Raw genomic sequence first — 17,565 nt, 5'->3', positions numbered from 1 at the left:
CCAAAACCCTTTGTTTTGAACAGACTCACTCAGCCTGGTTAAACTGATTAAAGTGACTCGCACCTCACTCTGGAAACCAGGGCAGGCGAGGGGAAAGAAAAGAGAGAGAGAGCAAGGATAAAGAGAGAGAGAAAGAGATACCATTTTGTACCTGTCTGTCTGCATGTCCAGCTGTCTGTAGCAGAGCCATGAGGAGGGCCATGGCTTTGGTTTGAATCTGCTGGTTTGTCCTGGAATAAAGAGAGTATGGGTGGGCGTATGAGTGATGGGAGAGATGCGTTGTTTTGACGAACAGTAGACTTCAGACACTGGGCAAGCTTAAAATTGCATTTTTCAGAGCTAGATTTAATTGTAAAATGATTTGGAGATGGGGTCTCTATGTTTGTAAGCATTTACAGTATAAGCGCGCTCATTCATTGGAGGTACTGCGGGTTGTTCGTTCCCACCATGCTACCCATGGACGACACACACTTACACCTGCAGTTGTGAGAGCAGTCTCTCTAGAGTGACTTCCTGCTTGACCTGCTGGAAGAGGCTGCTGCCGCTCAGCACCATGCTCTCCAGGATGGCCAGGGACACCTGCTGGATGGACGCATCCAGCACCGTGGCATTGACGAAGCTGGCAATCTGAAAGGTACAATGAGTCAGACACAGGGTGAGATAGATACAGGAGGAGTAGCGTGGGAAAGAAATGAGATAACATGGGAATGGAAACGGTTGAAACTATGCATGATGACTAGTGGTCACCAGAGCTTCTACAGACATTTCTTCATGGTCAAAGATTACACACATGAACATTATGGGTCCAGTTTTCCAGACACAGATTAAGTCTAGTTCTGGTTTTAAATATCACTCTCAGATGATTATATCTGAAAGCCCCTTTTAGTCCAGGACTTGGCTTAATCTATGTCCTGGAAACCGAACCTAAATGTATTGTCTAATTCCTTACATATATACATACACACACACATATATACAGTGGGGCAAAAAAGTATTTAGTCAGCCACCAATTGTGTAAGTTCTCCCACTTAAAAAGATGAGAGATGCCTGTAATTTTCATCATAGGTACACTTCAACTATGACAGACAAAATGAGAAGAAAAAAAATCCAGAAAATCACATTGTAGGATTTTTAATTTATTTATTTGCAAATTATGGTGGAAAATAAGTATTTGGTCAATAACAAAAGTTTCTCTCAATACTTTGTTATATACCCTTTGTTGGCAATGACAGAGGTCAAACTTTTTCTGTAAGTCTTCACAAGGTTTTCACACACTGTTGCTGGTATTTTGGCCCATTCCTCCATGCAGATCTCCTCTAGAGCAGTGATGTTTTTTTGGGGCTGTTGCTGGGCAACACGGACTTTCAACTCCCTCCAAAGATTTTCTATGGGGTTGAGATCTGGACACTGGCTAGGCCACTCCAGGACCTTGAAATGCTTCTTACGAAGCCACTCCTTCGTTGCCCGGGCGGTGTGTTTGGGATCATTGTCATGCTGAAAGACCCAGCCACGTTTCATCTTCAATGCCCTTGCTGATGGAAGGAGGTTTTCACTCAAAATCTCACGATACATGGCCCCATTCATTCTTTCCTTTACACGGATCAGTCGTCCTGGTCCCTTTGCAGAAAAACAGCCCCAAAGCATGATGTTTCCACCCCCATGCTTCACAGTAGGTATGGTGTTCTTTGGATGCAACGCAGCATTCTTTGTCCTCCAAACACGACGAGTTGAGTTTTTACCTATTTTGGTTTCATCTGACCATATGACATTCTCCCAATCTTCTTCTGGATCATCCAAATGCTCTCTAGCAAACTTCAGACGGGCCTGGACATGTACTGGCTTAAGCAGGGGGACACGTCTGAAACTGCAGGATTTGAGTCCCTGGCGGCGTAGTGTGTTACTGATGGTAGGCTTTGTTACTTTGGTCCCAGCTCTCTGCAGGTCATTCACTAGGTCCCCCCGTGTGGTTCTGGGATTTTTGCTCACCGTTCTTGTGATCATTTTGACCCCACGGGGTGAGATCTTGCGTGGAGCCTCAGATCGAGGGAGATTATCAGTGGTCTTGTATGTCTTCCATTTCCTAATAATTGCTCCCACAGTTGATTTCTTCAAACCAAGCTGCTTACCTATTGCAGATTCAGTCTTCCCAGCCTGGTGCAGGTCTACAATTTTGTTTCTGGTGTCCTTTGACAGCTCTTTGGTCTTGGCCATAGTGGAGTTTGGAGTGTGAGTGTTTGAGGTTGTGGACAGGTGTCTTTTATACTGATAACAAGTTCAAACAGGTGCCATTAATACAGGTAACGAGTGGAGGACAGAGGAGCCTCTTAAAGAAGAAGTTACAGGTCTGTGAGAGCCAGAAATCTTGCTTGTTTGTAGGTGACCAAATACTTATTTTCCACCATAATTTGCAAATAAATTCATAAAAAATCCTACAATGTGATTTTCTGGATTTTTTTTCTCATTTTGTCTGTCATAGTTGAAGTGTACCTATGATGAAAATTACAGGCCTCTCTCATCTTTTTAAGTGGGAGAACTTGCACAATTGGTGGCTGACTAAATACTTTTTTGCCCCACTGTATATTGTCCTCCACTTCGTCTATAGGAGCCAATAGTTGAGGAACCTACCTTCTTGATGAAAACAGCAGAGAGGTTCTCCCATGATACAATCCCATGATCCATCAGCTCCATGAAGCCTGTCAGTGTGTGGGCCATGATCAGAGGGGCCCTTACAAACAACACACACACACACACACCTCTTAGACCAGAACATTAGAACATAATTGAATACAACCTTGACATAGAAAACCACAGACACCACTGAGCATTTACACTGATTGGGTTCCAGGTGCCGATAAGAAGACTAAACCGTCCCAGACTGAAACCTTTTCCCCATGTTCGGTACGAGGGTAGGCCGTCATTGTAAATAAGAATTTGTTCTTAACTGACTTGCCTAGTTAAATAAAAAGGTTAACAGAATGCGTTTCATGCCTTCCCTGGGATTCAAGTGGTATAATTGATTCGTGGGAAAGTGTGTTTTCTAAACAAGGCATGATGGTACATCTTCAAAAGCATGACATCAGGCTCATATCCATGGCATCCCATTGGGACTCTGATAAACATCTTAACCCCATCACTAGCTATGCAACACAAAGCTGCAAATTCTTCATAGCCAATTCTCCATACCAACTTTAGGTCCTTTTTTGACTCACATAATGCAACTAAAGAAACCAATTACAGCTTCCTTGAATTCCTCCATAGTAACTATGCTAACAGTGTGAGGAAAAGGTCAGACTCAGCCCATTCTTCACCCAGGAATGTGTTCCCACATGTGAGGAAATCACCTCATATCTCTTCACCAGCATCTATCAAAGCACAGCATTCCACTGCAGGCAGTGCAAATATATGCACCCCCTCCCCCCCATCCCCCCGCTCTACTATATAAGGTTAGTTGGAGGGAGAGTAGAGAGAGAGTGAAGGATTGTAGTGATATATGTTATTGGGGAAAATAAGACAAACTGAGACAAAGACTCACAGAGACACACAGAGACGCATTGACACATATAGAGAGACATCGAGAAGGGAACTGACTCGTGAGCGTCCTCTACGATCTTCACCAGCAGAGAGTGGCCATTACGGCTGATAAACTCCTGAGCAAACGTGACATCAGTAGACACGCAGGCCAGCTGTTTCAGCGAATCACAGCGCACGTCTGAGTCGGAGCTCTGGATGCCCTTGTAGAGGTCCTCGGCACAACGGCCCTACCACACACACACACACACACACACACACACACACACACACACACACACACACACACACACACACACACACACACACACACACACACACACACACACACACACACACACACACACACACACACACACACACACACAAACACACACACAAACATAAAACCCCAGACAAAAGGATGGACGAAGTAGTTATACTGATAATGTAATACAATTGCAATAGGCCTACATAGCGTGCAGACACACACAGCCATGAGAGGATTATCTATGTCAGGCTCTTGTTTGCAGACTCACCGGTGCCTTGGTCAGACGGAGAATGCAGCCATTCTTTATGTCCAGACGGTTCTAGAACGCAAAAGGCCACAGAGAAGACAATGACACACAGTCATACAGGCAATAAAGACTGACTTACAAATGGCTTAGACTGATTACTGTTTTCAAACTGTACTAAGGGACATAATTATAAAGAGAGAGAGAGAGGGCGAGCGAGCGAGAGATAGGAGAGAGAGAAAAAAAAGGGAGAAAAAAGAGAGAGAGAGAGGGCGAGCGAGCGAGAGATAGGAGAGAGAGAAAAAAAAAGAGAGAGAGATGGAGTTGATTTAGTTTCAGATGAATAGCCCAGGAAATAGCTCAACATCTCTCCACAGACACAGACACCCACAAACGCAAAAATAGACTTGCTTTCTAATTTGACACGCTATGACGCCGTTGACGCTTGCAGCCCATCTGTTCTCTCATTAACTCCTGTGCGTTCTAATTCCAGTGTGTACACGCTCGTTCACGTGCGTAAAAAACACCTTTTGTTTGAATTGGGCTTTGGGATCAATATCATGTCAAATGTATTGTACTCACAGCATGCATTTTGTATTCGTGTATCATGATCTGTACAAATAAGTACCAATCCACAAATGTAAATCCCTTTCCACAAATGTAAATCACCAATCCACAAATGTAAATCACCAATCCACAAATGTAAATCACCAATCCACAAATGTAAATCACTAATCCACAAATGTAAATCGCTATCCACAAACAAACACCTTTTGATTTGTAAAATCGATAAATTGCATTCTAATATTTTTATAACTGCAGATATGCAGCTCATTTCCAAGGGCCTCAAGTAAAATGACTGCCATAAAGACAAAAAGTTATCACGCGTAGAAAGCGAGTTGTAGTCGTTGTTTCCCTTGCTCTGCAAGGGCCGTGACTTTTGTGGAGCGATGGGTAACGTTGCTTTGAGGGTGACTGTTGTTGATGTGTGCAGAGGGTCCCTGGATCAAGCCCAGATTGAGGCGAGGAGAGGGACGGAAGCAATACCGTTACAAAGTCTGAGTCCATATCCTACACCTCCCCTCTACCTTTTGCAACGGTTAGAGGTTAGAGGAAACGGTTAGAGGCCTCAGGAATACTTGTCTCCTTAATGCCCATCGTCTGTGCAACATCGAGACAGCGGGTGGATTATAATCACTTACAATGTATGACATATCCTTCACATGTAGTGGTGCTATCAAACTGGCCAGCTAATTCAACTATTTGGGTGATGAACGGGTGTACACCGCAATAGTGTTGCAAATATAGAGTCCTCTAGGGCTAGGGTTTCGATTGGACGTACTGTGGTTACACATATGGTTAACATATTATGGTTACCATATTATAATTTCTGCAGCCTTGAAAGGGTAGGCATCAACATGGCCAAACGAGAGGCTGCTAGCGATTTATAGAAACCGCTTTCTATGGGTACAAAACTGTTTTATACAAATATAAAATCACTTTCTACGCGTGATAACTTTTTGTATTTTTCTTGTCGTCAAATCCCTGCCAAAAGTCAGGTGACCTAAGCGCTTCCAAATATGGAGTTGCAGGTTTGCCATATCTCTCATGTTTGCGCATATCTCTCCTATGTGCAAATTTTTATGGCAGTCATTTTACTTTCGGCCCTTGGAAATGACCTGCATTGCCCCTGGTCGAGGGGTGTGTTTGACCTCTCCAAAGGTCACCAGCTTAGTTTAGCTCCAACAGCTACCCATCAACCCACGTTGATGACATTTCAGACATCACTGGCATGACATCCTCTACTGTCGAGTTACAGTACAGAAGCTACACACTGGACAGCCAGAGAGACCTGTTTGTTCACAGACAGCCTCCGTGACCACAGGAAAGAAATGTCAATCAACTCACAGATTCAGTGATGTAGGTCTGAACACCGTCGGCATACTGGAAGGCGTAGTTATCAGGGCCCGGAAGATTCCACCTTAAACACAGTCATCATAGCCACTGTAACTACTGCAAGATGACAAAGTAGTTGCTTGAACTCCACAAGAACAGCATTAGACCAAATAGAAAGCGCTTTTTAAACATGAACACACTTACCCATCACAAACCTCCTTTATTACGGCAGAAAGGGGCTTTTTCTGTCAGAAGACAAGCATAGATGTGATCAATGAGCAGCAGAAAGTAGGAACTGATTTAGATATCATGCCTTCATTTTTGTAAACCACGGTAGAACTACAGTACACCAGTCCCATGACCCGAGCCTGCTGATCCTAGATAAACTCAAAGCTTTTACTTTCTCTATGCTGTTGACTAATGTATTTGAGGCAGCATGGGAATTCAGTGCATTGAATAAATAAGAGGCAAACTACTCCAAAGTCTACACATCAATTGCCCTGTAATTTGTGGTATACATGGTGGTCAACCAATCAAAAGTTTTGGTGTACTGTGGTAGACCTATCGCTGCTCTGTAATTAGTGATCTGTAGGGGGTCAACCAATCAGAGGTTTTTGGTGAGGTCTGGTAGTCCAAAAGGAGTGATTGAGGGGCTTGCGGTTAGTTTTTTCTCCCATGAAATGTCTACAGAACCAGCCTGTTCACAAATACATTACAAAATTTTAAGGATCACTCTCTAACTCTAAGAACATTCTGTGGTACTGTTGAAGTACTAAACATCTTAATATCAAGTGTTAAGTACAGTACCAGTCAAATGTTTGGACACACCTACTTATTTAAGGGTTTTCCTTTAGTTGTACTATTTTCTACATTGTAGAATAATAGTGAAGACATCAAAACTCTGTAGAATAATAGTGAAGACATCAAAACTCTGAAATAACACATATGGAATCATTTAGTAACCCCAAAAAACTGTTAAACAAATCAAACTACTTAATATTTGAGATTCTTCAAAAGTTGCCTTGATGACAGCTTTGCACACTTGGCATTCTCTCAACCAGCTTCATGAGCTAGTCACCTGGAATGCATTTCAATTAACAGGTGTGCCTTGTTCAAAGTTAATTTGTGGAATTTGTTTCTTTCTTAATGCCTTTGTGCCAATCAGTTGTGTTGTGACAAGGTAGGGGTGGTATACAGAAGATAGCACTATTTAGTAAAAGACCAAGTCCATATTATGGCAAGAACAGCTCAAATAAGCAAAGAGAAACGACAGTCCAACGTTACTTTAAAGACATGAAGGTCAGTCAATGTGGAACATTTTAAGAACTTTGAAAATTTCTTCAAGTGCAGTTGCAAAAACCATCAAGCGCTATGATCAAACTGGCTCTCATCAGGACCACCACAGGAAAGGAAGACCCAGTTCTAGTAACAGACACATCTCAGCATCAACTGTTCAGAGGAGACTGCGTGAATCTGGCCTTCATGGTTGAATTGCTGCAAAGAAACCACTACTAAAGGACACCAATAATAAGAAGAGACTTGCTTGGGCCAAGAAACACGAGCAAAGGACATAAGACCGGGGAGTCCAAATTCGAGATTATTGGTTCCAACCGCTGTGTCTTTGTGAGACACAGAGTAAGTGAACGGATGATCTCCACATGTGTGGTTCCCACCGTGAAGCATGGAGGAGGTGTGATGGTGTAGGAGTGCTTTGCTGGTGACGCTGTCGTGATTTATTAAGAATCAAGACACACTTAACCAGCATGGCTACCACAGCATTCTGCAGCGATACGCCATCCCATCTGGTTTGCGTTTAGTGGGACTATCATTTGTTTTTCCAACAGGACAATGACCCAAAACACACCTCCAGTCTTTGTTAGGGCTATTTGACCAAGAAGGAGAGTGATGGAGTACTGCATCAGATGACCTGGCCTCCATAATCACCCAACCGCAACCCAATTGAAATGGTTTGGAATGAGATGGATTGGAGAGTGAAGGAAAAGCAGCCAACAAGTGCTCAGCATATGTGGGAACTCCTTCAAGACTGTTGGAAAAGCATTTCTCATGAAGCTGGTTGAGAGAATGCAAAGAGTGTGCAAAGCTGTCATCAAGGCAAAGGGTGACCACTTTTTTTTTTTGCCACTTTTTCTTCCCAATTTGTGGTATCCAATTGGTAGTTACAGTCTTGTCCCATCGCTGCAACTCCCGTACGGACTCGGTAGAGGCAAAGGTTGAGAGCCGTGTGTCCTCCGAAACACAACCCCGCCAAGCTGCACTGCTCCTTGACACACTGCACGCTTAAGCCAGCCACACCAATGTATCGGAGGAAACACTGTACACCTGGTGACCGTGTCAGCGTGCATGCGCCCGGGCCCGCCACAGAGCGCGATGGGACAAGGACATCCCGGCCCAGTAGGGGCCGGCTGCGCCACAGCCCGGTATTGAACCAGGATCTGTAGTAACGCAGCTAGCACTGCAATGCAGTGCCTTAGACCGCTGTGCCACTCAGGAGGCCCAAAGGGTGGCTACTTTGAAGAATCAAAAATATATTTTGATTTGTTTAACACTTTTTGAGTTACTATGATTCCATGTGTTTTTTCATAGTTTGATGTCTTCACTGTTATTGTACAATGTAGAAAATAGTAAAAATAAAGAATAACCCTTGAATGGGTAGGTGTGTCCAAACTTTTGACTGGTACTGTATATCCTTGAATGGATAAAACATACTGTAAGTGATTGCATAAACAACTCAATGTTTGGACGCTAAATTTAGGTTTTGAATGGATACGATAAATGGAAACAGCCCATATTAATATATGAAGCCTTAGAAATAAGGTTAATGAAATCAATAACTTGCTAACATTCACATATTAGCCATTTCTGAGACTCACTAAAATAATTTATTTGATAATACAGCAGTAGCAATACAAGGATAACATCTATAGACGAAACAGTAATGCTTATGGGGGAAGTAAGTATGCAGACCCTTTACTAAGTACTTTGTTGAAGCACATTTGGCAACGATTACAGCCTCAAGTCTTCTTGGGTATAACGCTACAAGCTTTGCACACTTGTATTTGGCTGTGTGCTTAAGGTTGTTGTCCTGTTGGAAAGTGAACCTTCGCCCCCCTCAGATCCTGAACACTCTCTGTACTTTGATCTGTTTATCTTTCCCTCGATCCTGCCTAGACTCCCAGTCGCTGAAAAACATTTCCATAGCATGATGCTGCCACCATGCTTCACCGTAGGGATGGTGACAGGTTTCCTCCAGACGTGACGCTTGGCATTCAGGTCAAAGAGGCATTCAGGCCATCTTAATTTCATCAGATCAGAGAATCTTGTTTCTTATGGTCTGAGAGTTCTTTAGGTACCATTGGGCAAACTCCAAGCGGGCTGTCATGTGCATTTTACTGAGGAGTGGCCACTACCATAAGGGCATGATTGGTGGAGTGCTGCAGAGATGGTTGTTCTTCTGGAAGGTTCTCCCATCTCCACAGAGGAACTCTGGCGCTCTATCAGTCAAACCGATTGCTCAGTTTGGCCAGGCGGCCAGGTCTAGGAAGAATCTTGGTGGTTCCAAACTTCTTCAATTTAAGAATGATGGAGACCACTGTGTTCTTGAGGACCTTCAATGCTGCAGAAATGTTTTGATACCCTTCCCCAGATCTGTGCCTCGCCACAATCCTGTCTCGGAGCTCTACGGACAATTCCTTTGACCTCATGGCTTGGTTTTTGTTCTGACATGCACTGTCAACTCGGGACCTTATATAGACAGGTGTGTGCCTTTCCAAATCATGTTCAATCAATTGAATTTACCACAGGTGGACTCCAATCAAGTTGTAGAAACATCTCAAGGCTGATCAATGGAAAGAGGATGCACCTGAGCTCAATTTCAAGTCTCATAGCGAATTCATATTCGTTATATAAATAGGCCTGTTTAATTTTGTCTGGCTTGCCGGGCCAAATAAAATGGAATATTTTTTGTTCATATAATAAAAATAAAAACAGGTCTGTAGGTGTAGGCAAGACCATAAGCAAATAGGAATATGAGTAAATAATTATGTTGATTTTAGGTTGATTTTTCTGCAAGTATACAGGTATTTTCCTTTCCATGGTAGAAAGATCTGACCATTTTTTGCTAACTTTCTATTAAAATGTATTGTAGTGAGATCATTTCTTTCTTTCGGGATATGAATACCAAGTATGTCCACATCACCGTCAGACCATTTTATTGGTAAACTACCTGGTAATATAAAAGTTGTATTTTTTTGTGATCCAATACGTACTATCATACTTATAATTATTATTGTTATTCCTATTATTATGATCATCATTATAATAATAAGTAACGTCATTATCATTAGTAGGCTTAGTACACCATTGAGCTGTAGGCCTAAGAGCGCATCCTGTTTAGTCTTAATACTGTAATTTACTTAGGCCTATATTTCAATACTTCTATAGGCTACCGTTGTCACACCCTGATCTGTTTCACCTGTCCTTGTTATTGTCTTCACCCTCTCCAGGTGTTGCTTGTTTTCCCCAGTGTATTTATCCCTGTGTTTCCTGTCTCTCTGTGCCAGTTCGTCTTGTATGTTTCAAATCAACCAGCGTTTTTTCTAGTCCTCCCGGTTTTGACCCTTGCCCATTTCTAGACTCTAGAATTTGATTTGATACTCTGTACTCGCCTGCCTGACCATTCTGCCTGCCATGACCTCGAGCCTGTCTGCCACTCTGTACCTCCTGGACTCTGAACTGGTTTTGACCTTTTGGTCGTGGACAGGCATTCTCTTGCCTACTCCTTTTTGGATTATTAAACATCTTAGACTCCAACCATCTGCCTCCTGTGTCTGCATCTCGGTCTCGCCTTGTCATGATAACTGTATCAATCAATCATTCATTCGTTCATGCCATCACACATGATTTCAAATGCGATCAAGCATACTAGTTTTAAAATAAAATAAAAGCGAATCTTGGAAAATGTGTGTAAACAATAAATAAAGCGTTCACGAATGAATGCAAACGGTTTTTAATCTTTGCTGTAAAAAAGGCTTTACAAAAAAACAAAACACGTTTACAACAGACTCTGGTACGCTTCTAATGTTTTTAAGTGTTGTTTACATTGTTCAAACGGTCAGAAAAATTATATTGTAATCTAACGGCATAATATGCAGCGTTTGCTCCTTACCTTCTTTTTCTTGATCTCCAGTATTTTCCACAACTAGTCAAATTTATTCCACAAGTCTGACTTCCCCTTTACCTCTTGAGCAAACAGTAAACATTCCCCCGTTTCGAGTTTATTTGTCACGTCCTCTGTATCCATTTTGCTGCCATGTGTTCGGAGTTTGTTATAACCAATTTATTGATGTGATTATGATATGCTATAAGTCAAGCCCAATTGGTCACGTGCATGCGATGCGTACATGTATCACGTAAAGAAAGCAAGGGTTGAGGGAATAGGGAATGTTTTTCCTAAACAAATTAGGGATTTCAGTAACAGAACTTTTCAGTCAAAAATGGCTGTAATTATGTTGCGGCTTCAGCAACACGGACAGCGCGATAAACACTTGATGCACTGTGGTGGTTGCTGTGTGGTGGTCGCTGTTTACAGACAGATTATTTCACTTATAACTCACTGTACCACAATTCCAGTGGGTCAGAAGTTTACATACACTAAGTTGACGGTGCCTATAAACAGCTTGGAAAATTCCAGAAAATGATGTGGCTTTAGAAGCTTCTGATAGGCTAATTGACATAATTTGAGTTGATTGGAGGTGTACCTGTGGATGTATTTCAAGGCGTACCTTCAAACTCAGTGCCTCTTTGCTTGACATCATGGGAAAATCAAAAGAGATCAGCCAAGACCTCAGAAAAAGAACTGTAGACCAAAACAAGTCTGGTTCATCCTTGGAAGAAATTTCCAAATGCCTGAAGGTACCACGTTCATCTGTACAAACAATAGTACGCAAGTATAAACGCCATGGGACCACGCAGCCATCATACCGCTCAGGAAGGAGACGCGTTCTGTCTCCTAGAGATGAACGTACTTTGGTGCGAAAAGTGTAAATCAATCCCAGAACAGCAAAGGACTTTGTGAAGATGCTAGAGGAAACAGGTACAAAAGTATTTATATCCACAAAAAAACGAGTTCTATATCGACATAAACTGAAAGGCCGCTCAGCAAAGAAGAAACCACTGCTCCAAAACCGCCATAAAAAAGCCAGACTACGGTTTGTAACTGCACATGGGGACAAATATCGTACTTTTTGGAGAAATATCCTCTGGTCTGATGAAACTAATATACAACTTTTTGGCCATAATGACCATCGTTATGTTTGGAGGAAAAAGGGGGAGACTTGCAAGTCGAAGAACACCATCACAAGCGTGAAGCACGGGGGTGGCAGCATCATGTTGTGGGGGTGCTTTGCTGCAGGAGGGACTGGTGCACTTCACAAAATAGATGGCATCATGAGGATGGAAAAGCTCAGACATCAGTCAGGAAGTTAAAGCTTGGTCGCAAATGGGTCTTCCAAATGGACAATGACCCCAAGCATACTTCCAAAGTTGTGGCAAAATGGCTTAAGGACAACAAAGTCAAGGTATTGGAGTGGCCATCACAATGCCCTGACCTCAATCCTATATCAAATTTGTGGGCAGAACTGAAAAAGCGTGTGCGAGTAAGGCGGTCTACAAACCTGACTCTGTTATACCAGCTCTGTCAGGATGAATGGGCCAAAATTCGCCCAACTTATTGTGGGAAGCTTGTGGAAGGCTACCAGAAACATTTGACCCAAGTTAAACAATTTAAAGGCAATGCTACCAAATACTAATTAAGTGTATGTAAACTTCTGACCCACTGTGAATGTGATGAAAGAAATAAAAGCTGAAATAAATCATTCTCTCTACTATTAATCTGACATTGCACATTCTTACAATAAAGTAGTTATCCTAACTGACCTAAGACAGGGAATTTTTACAAGGATTAAATGTCAGGAATTGTGAAAAACTGAGTTTAAATGTATTTGGTTAAGGTGTATGTAAACTTCCGACTTCAACTGTAGTTGATTTGATTAAAATACATAGGATGTGTCTGTATATGGAAAGATACACGTTTAAACATTTTGACCTATCGATTGGTCGAAAGAACAGCCGACTCTCGGTTAACCAAGGTTTTTTTCCCATCGGGGACAGCCCTAAAAGAAATGCTCTGCCTTTTTGACACCACACTCCAAAAAGTAAGTCCTGCAGCCTGTAGTTTTTCTTATCTTGATTATTGTCCAGTCATGTGGTCAAGTGCTTCAAAGAAAGACCCGGCATCTGGCCCAGAACAGAGCAGCACATCTGCTCTTAATTGTAATCAGAGGGCTAATATAAATACTATGCATGCCAGTCTCTCTTAGCTAAGAGTTGAGGAGAGACTGACTGCATCATGTCTTCTTTTTATAACATTAATGTGTTGAAAATTCCAAATTGTTTGCATAGTCAACTTACACACAGCTCTGACACACACATTTAGCCCACCAGACATGCCACCAGGGGTCTTTTCACAGTTCCCAAATCCAGAACAAATTCAAGAAAGCATATAGTATTATATAGAGACATTATTATGGAACTCCCATCTCATATTGCTCAAATGAACAGCAAAGCTGGTTTCAAAAAACAGACAGAGCAACACCACACAGCACATCTCTCCCCTATTCGACCTAGATATTTTGTGTGCATGTATTGATATGTAGGCTATGTGTGACGTTTTTAAATGCTTGTTGTTCTGTCTTTGAGCTCTTCTTGTCTATTAATGTTCTTTATTATAGTAATGTTTCATGTTTTTTGTGGACCTCAGGAAGAGTAGCTGCTGCTTTCACAACAGCTAATGGGGATCCTAATAAAAAAACAAATAATGCATGTTAAAAAGAAAACACTAAATTGAAAACAGCACTAATCGCTCAGTATTATTTATTGCTGAAAATTGCAAACGTGTAGTGTATTTTGAGTTACTTTAAAATGTCAGACTTGATTTGCTCTAACAAAAAATGTATCAACCCCTACAAAATATTTAAACATCTGCTAAAGTGGATCAACCCCTGCTAAAATGGATCAACCCCTACAAAAATATATCAACCCCTACAAAAATATATCAACCCCTACAAAAATATATCAACCCCTACAAAAATATATCAACCCCTGCAAAAATATATCAACCCCTGCAAATACGTACATGAATTATTATCCCCATAATAGTGAACATTTCCTGTTGCTGCAGGATTATTTTCCTGCTGTAGCAAACTGGCTCAAATTAACATTCTACATTCGAAAATACTTTGTGCCAAAACACCCATGTTTTCTTTACAGAGCGTGTAATGATCTTACCAGAGCTCTGACAACATACTACATGACATCAACTTCACAGGCGCTCGTATCTAGCTAACACCTTTTACTCAACTAAGGCCTTGGTCTATTAACATTTTGACATCATAAACAACCATTACATTAGCACCCTACTTTAGCACCCTACTTTACTATGATAACTTCTCTATTGACAGTGTGGCATTTTTCTATGACAGCAGCTGCTTCACAACTCTGAACACACTGCATCGATGCTGAGGTGCACTACCCCTTCATAGACCACATTATTAGCCCGCCCATCTCTGTCTTGCTACATAAACCACAGCTCTAATACAACCCACAGGCTGCAGTGCTGATTTCTACTGTAACTTTCCACTCAGGATTTGATAGTTCAGTAGGTTTTTTTCTTCTTCAACTCTCTGACTCAGGCTCCTCTCCTGTGTGCTAATGCTTACCTGGTCCAGTTGAATGAGCTGAGGGTATGCCCCTGGCATCTGGATGGCAATCTTCACGATATCCTTCTGTTGCGGCATCTTGAAGTGCGTTTATAGGTGTCCTCCTAAGACTCTGAGACATAATAACCTTTTACTATCAAATAATTCACACAGTAAAATAGGGTTTATGTAGGTTTCTGACCTGACCAGATCAGCCTTGTCCTCGAGTCATGAGAGCTTCCATTTTCCAAATGAAACTTTATCTTCCTCTTTTACAAGTACTATGTCTATATTTTCTTCAGTGTGTACAGAGAACATGGCCCTTTCTGTGTATAGGACTACACACAATTGATGGCCAGACAGACATGCATCCAGAGGAGTCCCAGAGGAAAGGAGACAGGCAAACTCTTTTCATGCTCTCTCCAGCACATATGGAAACACTAAAGTTTGTTAAACAATTTTGCACATGCTTCATCTGATGAAAAGGAAAATGTGTGTGTGTGTGTGTGTCTCCCATCCGTAGGAAATGGAAATAACCTACTTACAATGATCACCACCAGTGTTTTGGCTTCGATGGAAACTAACCTGAAACTTTTCTCACTCACTTCATATACTAATACTCTTGAAGCCTTGTGAGAGACAATGATCTCCTGACCCATAACATTCCTATGCAGTAGCCTAGTAGCCTATCCATACCAGGATAGGGTGAGGTGTTGGTAGTGTAGGCCAGTGTTTCCCAAACTCGGTCCTGGCCCCCCCCCCTGGGTGCACATCTTGTTTCTTGTTCTAGCACTACACAGCTGATTCAAATAATCAAAGCTTGATGAGGAGTTGGTTATTTGAGTCTGCTATGTAGTGCTAGGGCAAAAACCAAACCGTGCACCCGGGAAGGGGCAGCATGACAGAGTTTGGGAAACCCTGGTGTAGGCAACATGACAGGCTGGCAGGGAAGGAGGTGTTTGGGTTTCCAAGGCTCTCTGCCCTGCCTGTCCCAGCATGCATTGGGCTTGAGACTAAGTGGCTGTAACAAACATTTCGCACCCGCTATAACACCTGCTAAAGTTGCTAAACTGTGTACGCGACCAATAAACTGCTGCTACTGCAAGAGACAGAGGAGATAGAGAGAGGATGTGTGACCTCAACCCCATCGAACACCTTTGGGATAAATTAGAACGCCGACTGCGAGCCAGGCCTAATCACCCAACATCAGTGCCGACCTCACTAATGCTCTTGTGGCTGAATGGAAGCAAGTCCCCGCAGCAATGTTCCGACATCTAGTGGAAAACCTTCCCAGAAGAGTGGAGGCTGTTATAGCAGCAATGTTCCAACATCTAGTGGAAAGCCTTCCCAGAAGAGTGGAGGCTGTTATAGCAGCAATGTTCCAACATCTAGTGGAAAGCCTTCCCAGAAGAGTGGAGGCTGTTTTAGCAGAAATGGGGGGAGACAAACTCCATATTAATGCCCATGATTTAGGAATGAGATGTCCGACCAGCAGGTGTCCACATACTTTTGGCCATTTCGTATATTACTGCTGTTCACTGTAACAGTGTTAGTGATTATTATAGTGAACCACATCGTAATAGCGCCCATGACCATATAGGGCTATGCATTAATGTGTACCTTCGTGTATCCCTTCGGTTAGCCTGCAGAACTAACTCTGTGTGTCATGCCCCTTGACCCTCCGCCTGTCCCATTAGAGTGGGGAGGAGGGGGGCCTTTAGCTTCTTGGAATTCCAACCCTGACAGACCTCCACCTACAACTGCCACCACACACACACACACTTTGAAGTCTGTTGACATCGGCACCAACATAAAATACTCATTTGATTCAACATACATTTTAAATCAATGAGTATTGCATGTTACCCAACACTTCACAAAGATGGAATGTTAACTAATTTCTCTGCATTAGCCATTTCACAGCAGATCCTGGCATACAATGAAAACTACTTCCAAAATACCCACCATGAATTAAACTACTCATTATGTATATTGATTCGATTTCCTAGGATCACCCATAAAAGTTAGGGTGACTGATTAACGTTATATTCATAATGTCAACCCGTTTATTCTAGCTCGCTATAGACACGGATAATGCTGTACTGGGCCCCCGGAGCCATTCGTACCAGGAATACTAAACATATTTATTCCTTCTCGTTCGCAAAGTTCAGAGAACAATCAAAAGAAAATCTCTATTTGAGTTGAACATTTATTTAGTTCTTACCTTTTTGAAAATAGAAGTTAGTGTCCTCGCGAAAGCCCAGAGTTCGAGAATGAAAGCATTTGCAATCCCTCCCTAGAAAGGACGACAATAATCCGTGAGAATTATATTTTGAATTTGCGCAATCTTGGAGAAGGCTTCCCTAGGCAGAGAAATGTTTTAACAAATTTCAAAAAGTAATTGATAATTTAAAGTTCCGGGTTGAGTCGAGTCACACCCGCCCCCCTGTAGGAAGCAGCGTGTAGTGACCATAGATCGACCAGCCCCAACTTTTCCGACATAGTGGGTTTACTGTAAACGGATGTGCATTTAAGGGAAAATTCTTTGAAAAGCCTATAGAGCGCTCAAAAATGAGTACGGTCAGGTTCAGAATCAACTAAAATATTGTGCGATTTTTTCCTCCACATTGAATATTTCCAAAATGCAATTTATTTTTTATTGGAATGATGTGAGATAGTTGTCCAGATTCAAAGATACTGTATATGCTATTTCAACTATATAGGCTATTAATCCCTAAATTATATGCATCTAGTTTCTGATAAATATTGCCTGTTAAATTATATTATCTTGTGTTTTATACTGAACAAAAAATATAAACGCAACATGTGAAGTGTTGGTCCCATGTTTCATGAGCTGAAATGAAAGAGCCCAG

At 42.0% G+C, this 17,565-nt stretch overlaps 1 protein-coding gene across 3 annotated transcripts in view; it reads right to left on the bottom strand.

Annotated features, from left to right (window-relative positions):
* LOC139540253 (engulfment and cell motility protein 3-like) overlaps positions 1-17,167 on the bottom strand; it is a 32,928-nt gene extending 15,761 nt beyond the window's left edge. The window contains exons 1-9 of one of the 3 annotated variants that reach the window (XM_071343933.1): positions 16,917-17,167; positions 14,714-14,817; positions 6,123-6,163; positions 5,931-6,003; positions 4,047-4,097; positions 3,589-3,758; positions 2,626-2,725; positions 476-627; positions 152-230 (exon numbers count right to left, since the gene is read on the bottom strand). In XM_071343933.1, coding sequence (XP_071200034.1) covers positions 152-230; positions 476-627; positions 2,626-2,725; positions 3,589-3,758; positions 4,047-4,097; positions 5,931-6,003; positions 6,123-6,163; positions 14,714-14,791 — 744 coding nt within the window. In that variant the 5' untranslated portion in view covers positions 14,792-14,817; positions 16,917-17,167. Of the gene's footprint in view, positions 1-151; positions 231-475; positions 628-2,625; positions 2,726-3,532; positions 3,568-3,588; positions 3,759-4,046; positions 4,098-5,930; positions 6,004-6,122; positions 6,164-14,713; positions 14,826-16,916 lie in introns of those variants that run through there. The other 2 variants (XM_071343932.1, XM_071343934.1) reach the window with 2 other exon arrangements.
* Positions 17,168-17,565: the final 398 nt, after the last annotated feature.

The sequence above is a fragment of the Salvelinus alpinus genome, chromosome 15, assembly GCF_045679555.1.
Source record: "Salvelinus alpinus chromosome 15, SLU_Salpinus.1, whole genome shotgun sequence".
Classification (NCBI taxonomy): Eukaryota; Metazoa; Chordata; class Actinopteri; order Salmoniformes; family Salmonidae; genus Salvelinus; species Salvelinus alpinus.
This window is presented reverse-complemented; position numbering and strand designations above follow the sequence as displayed.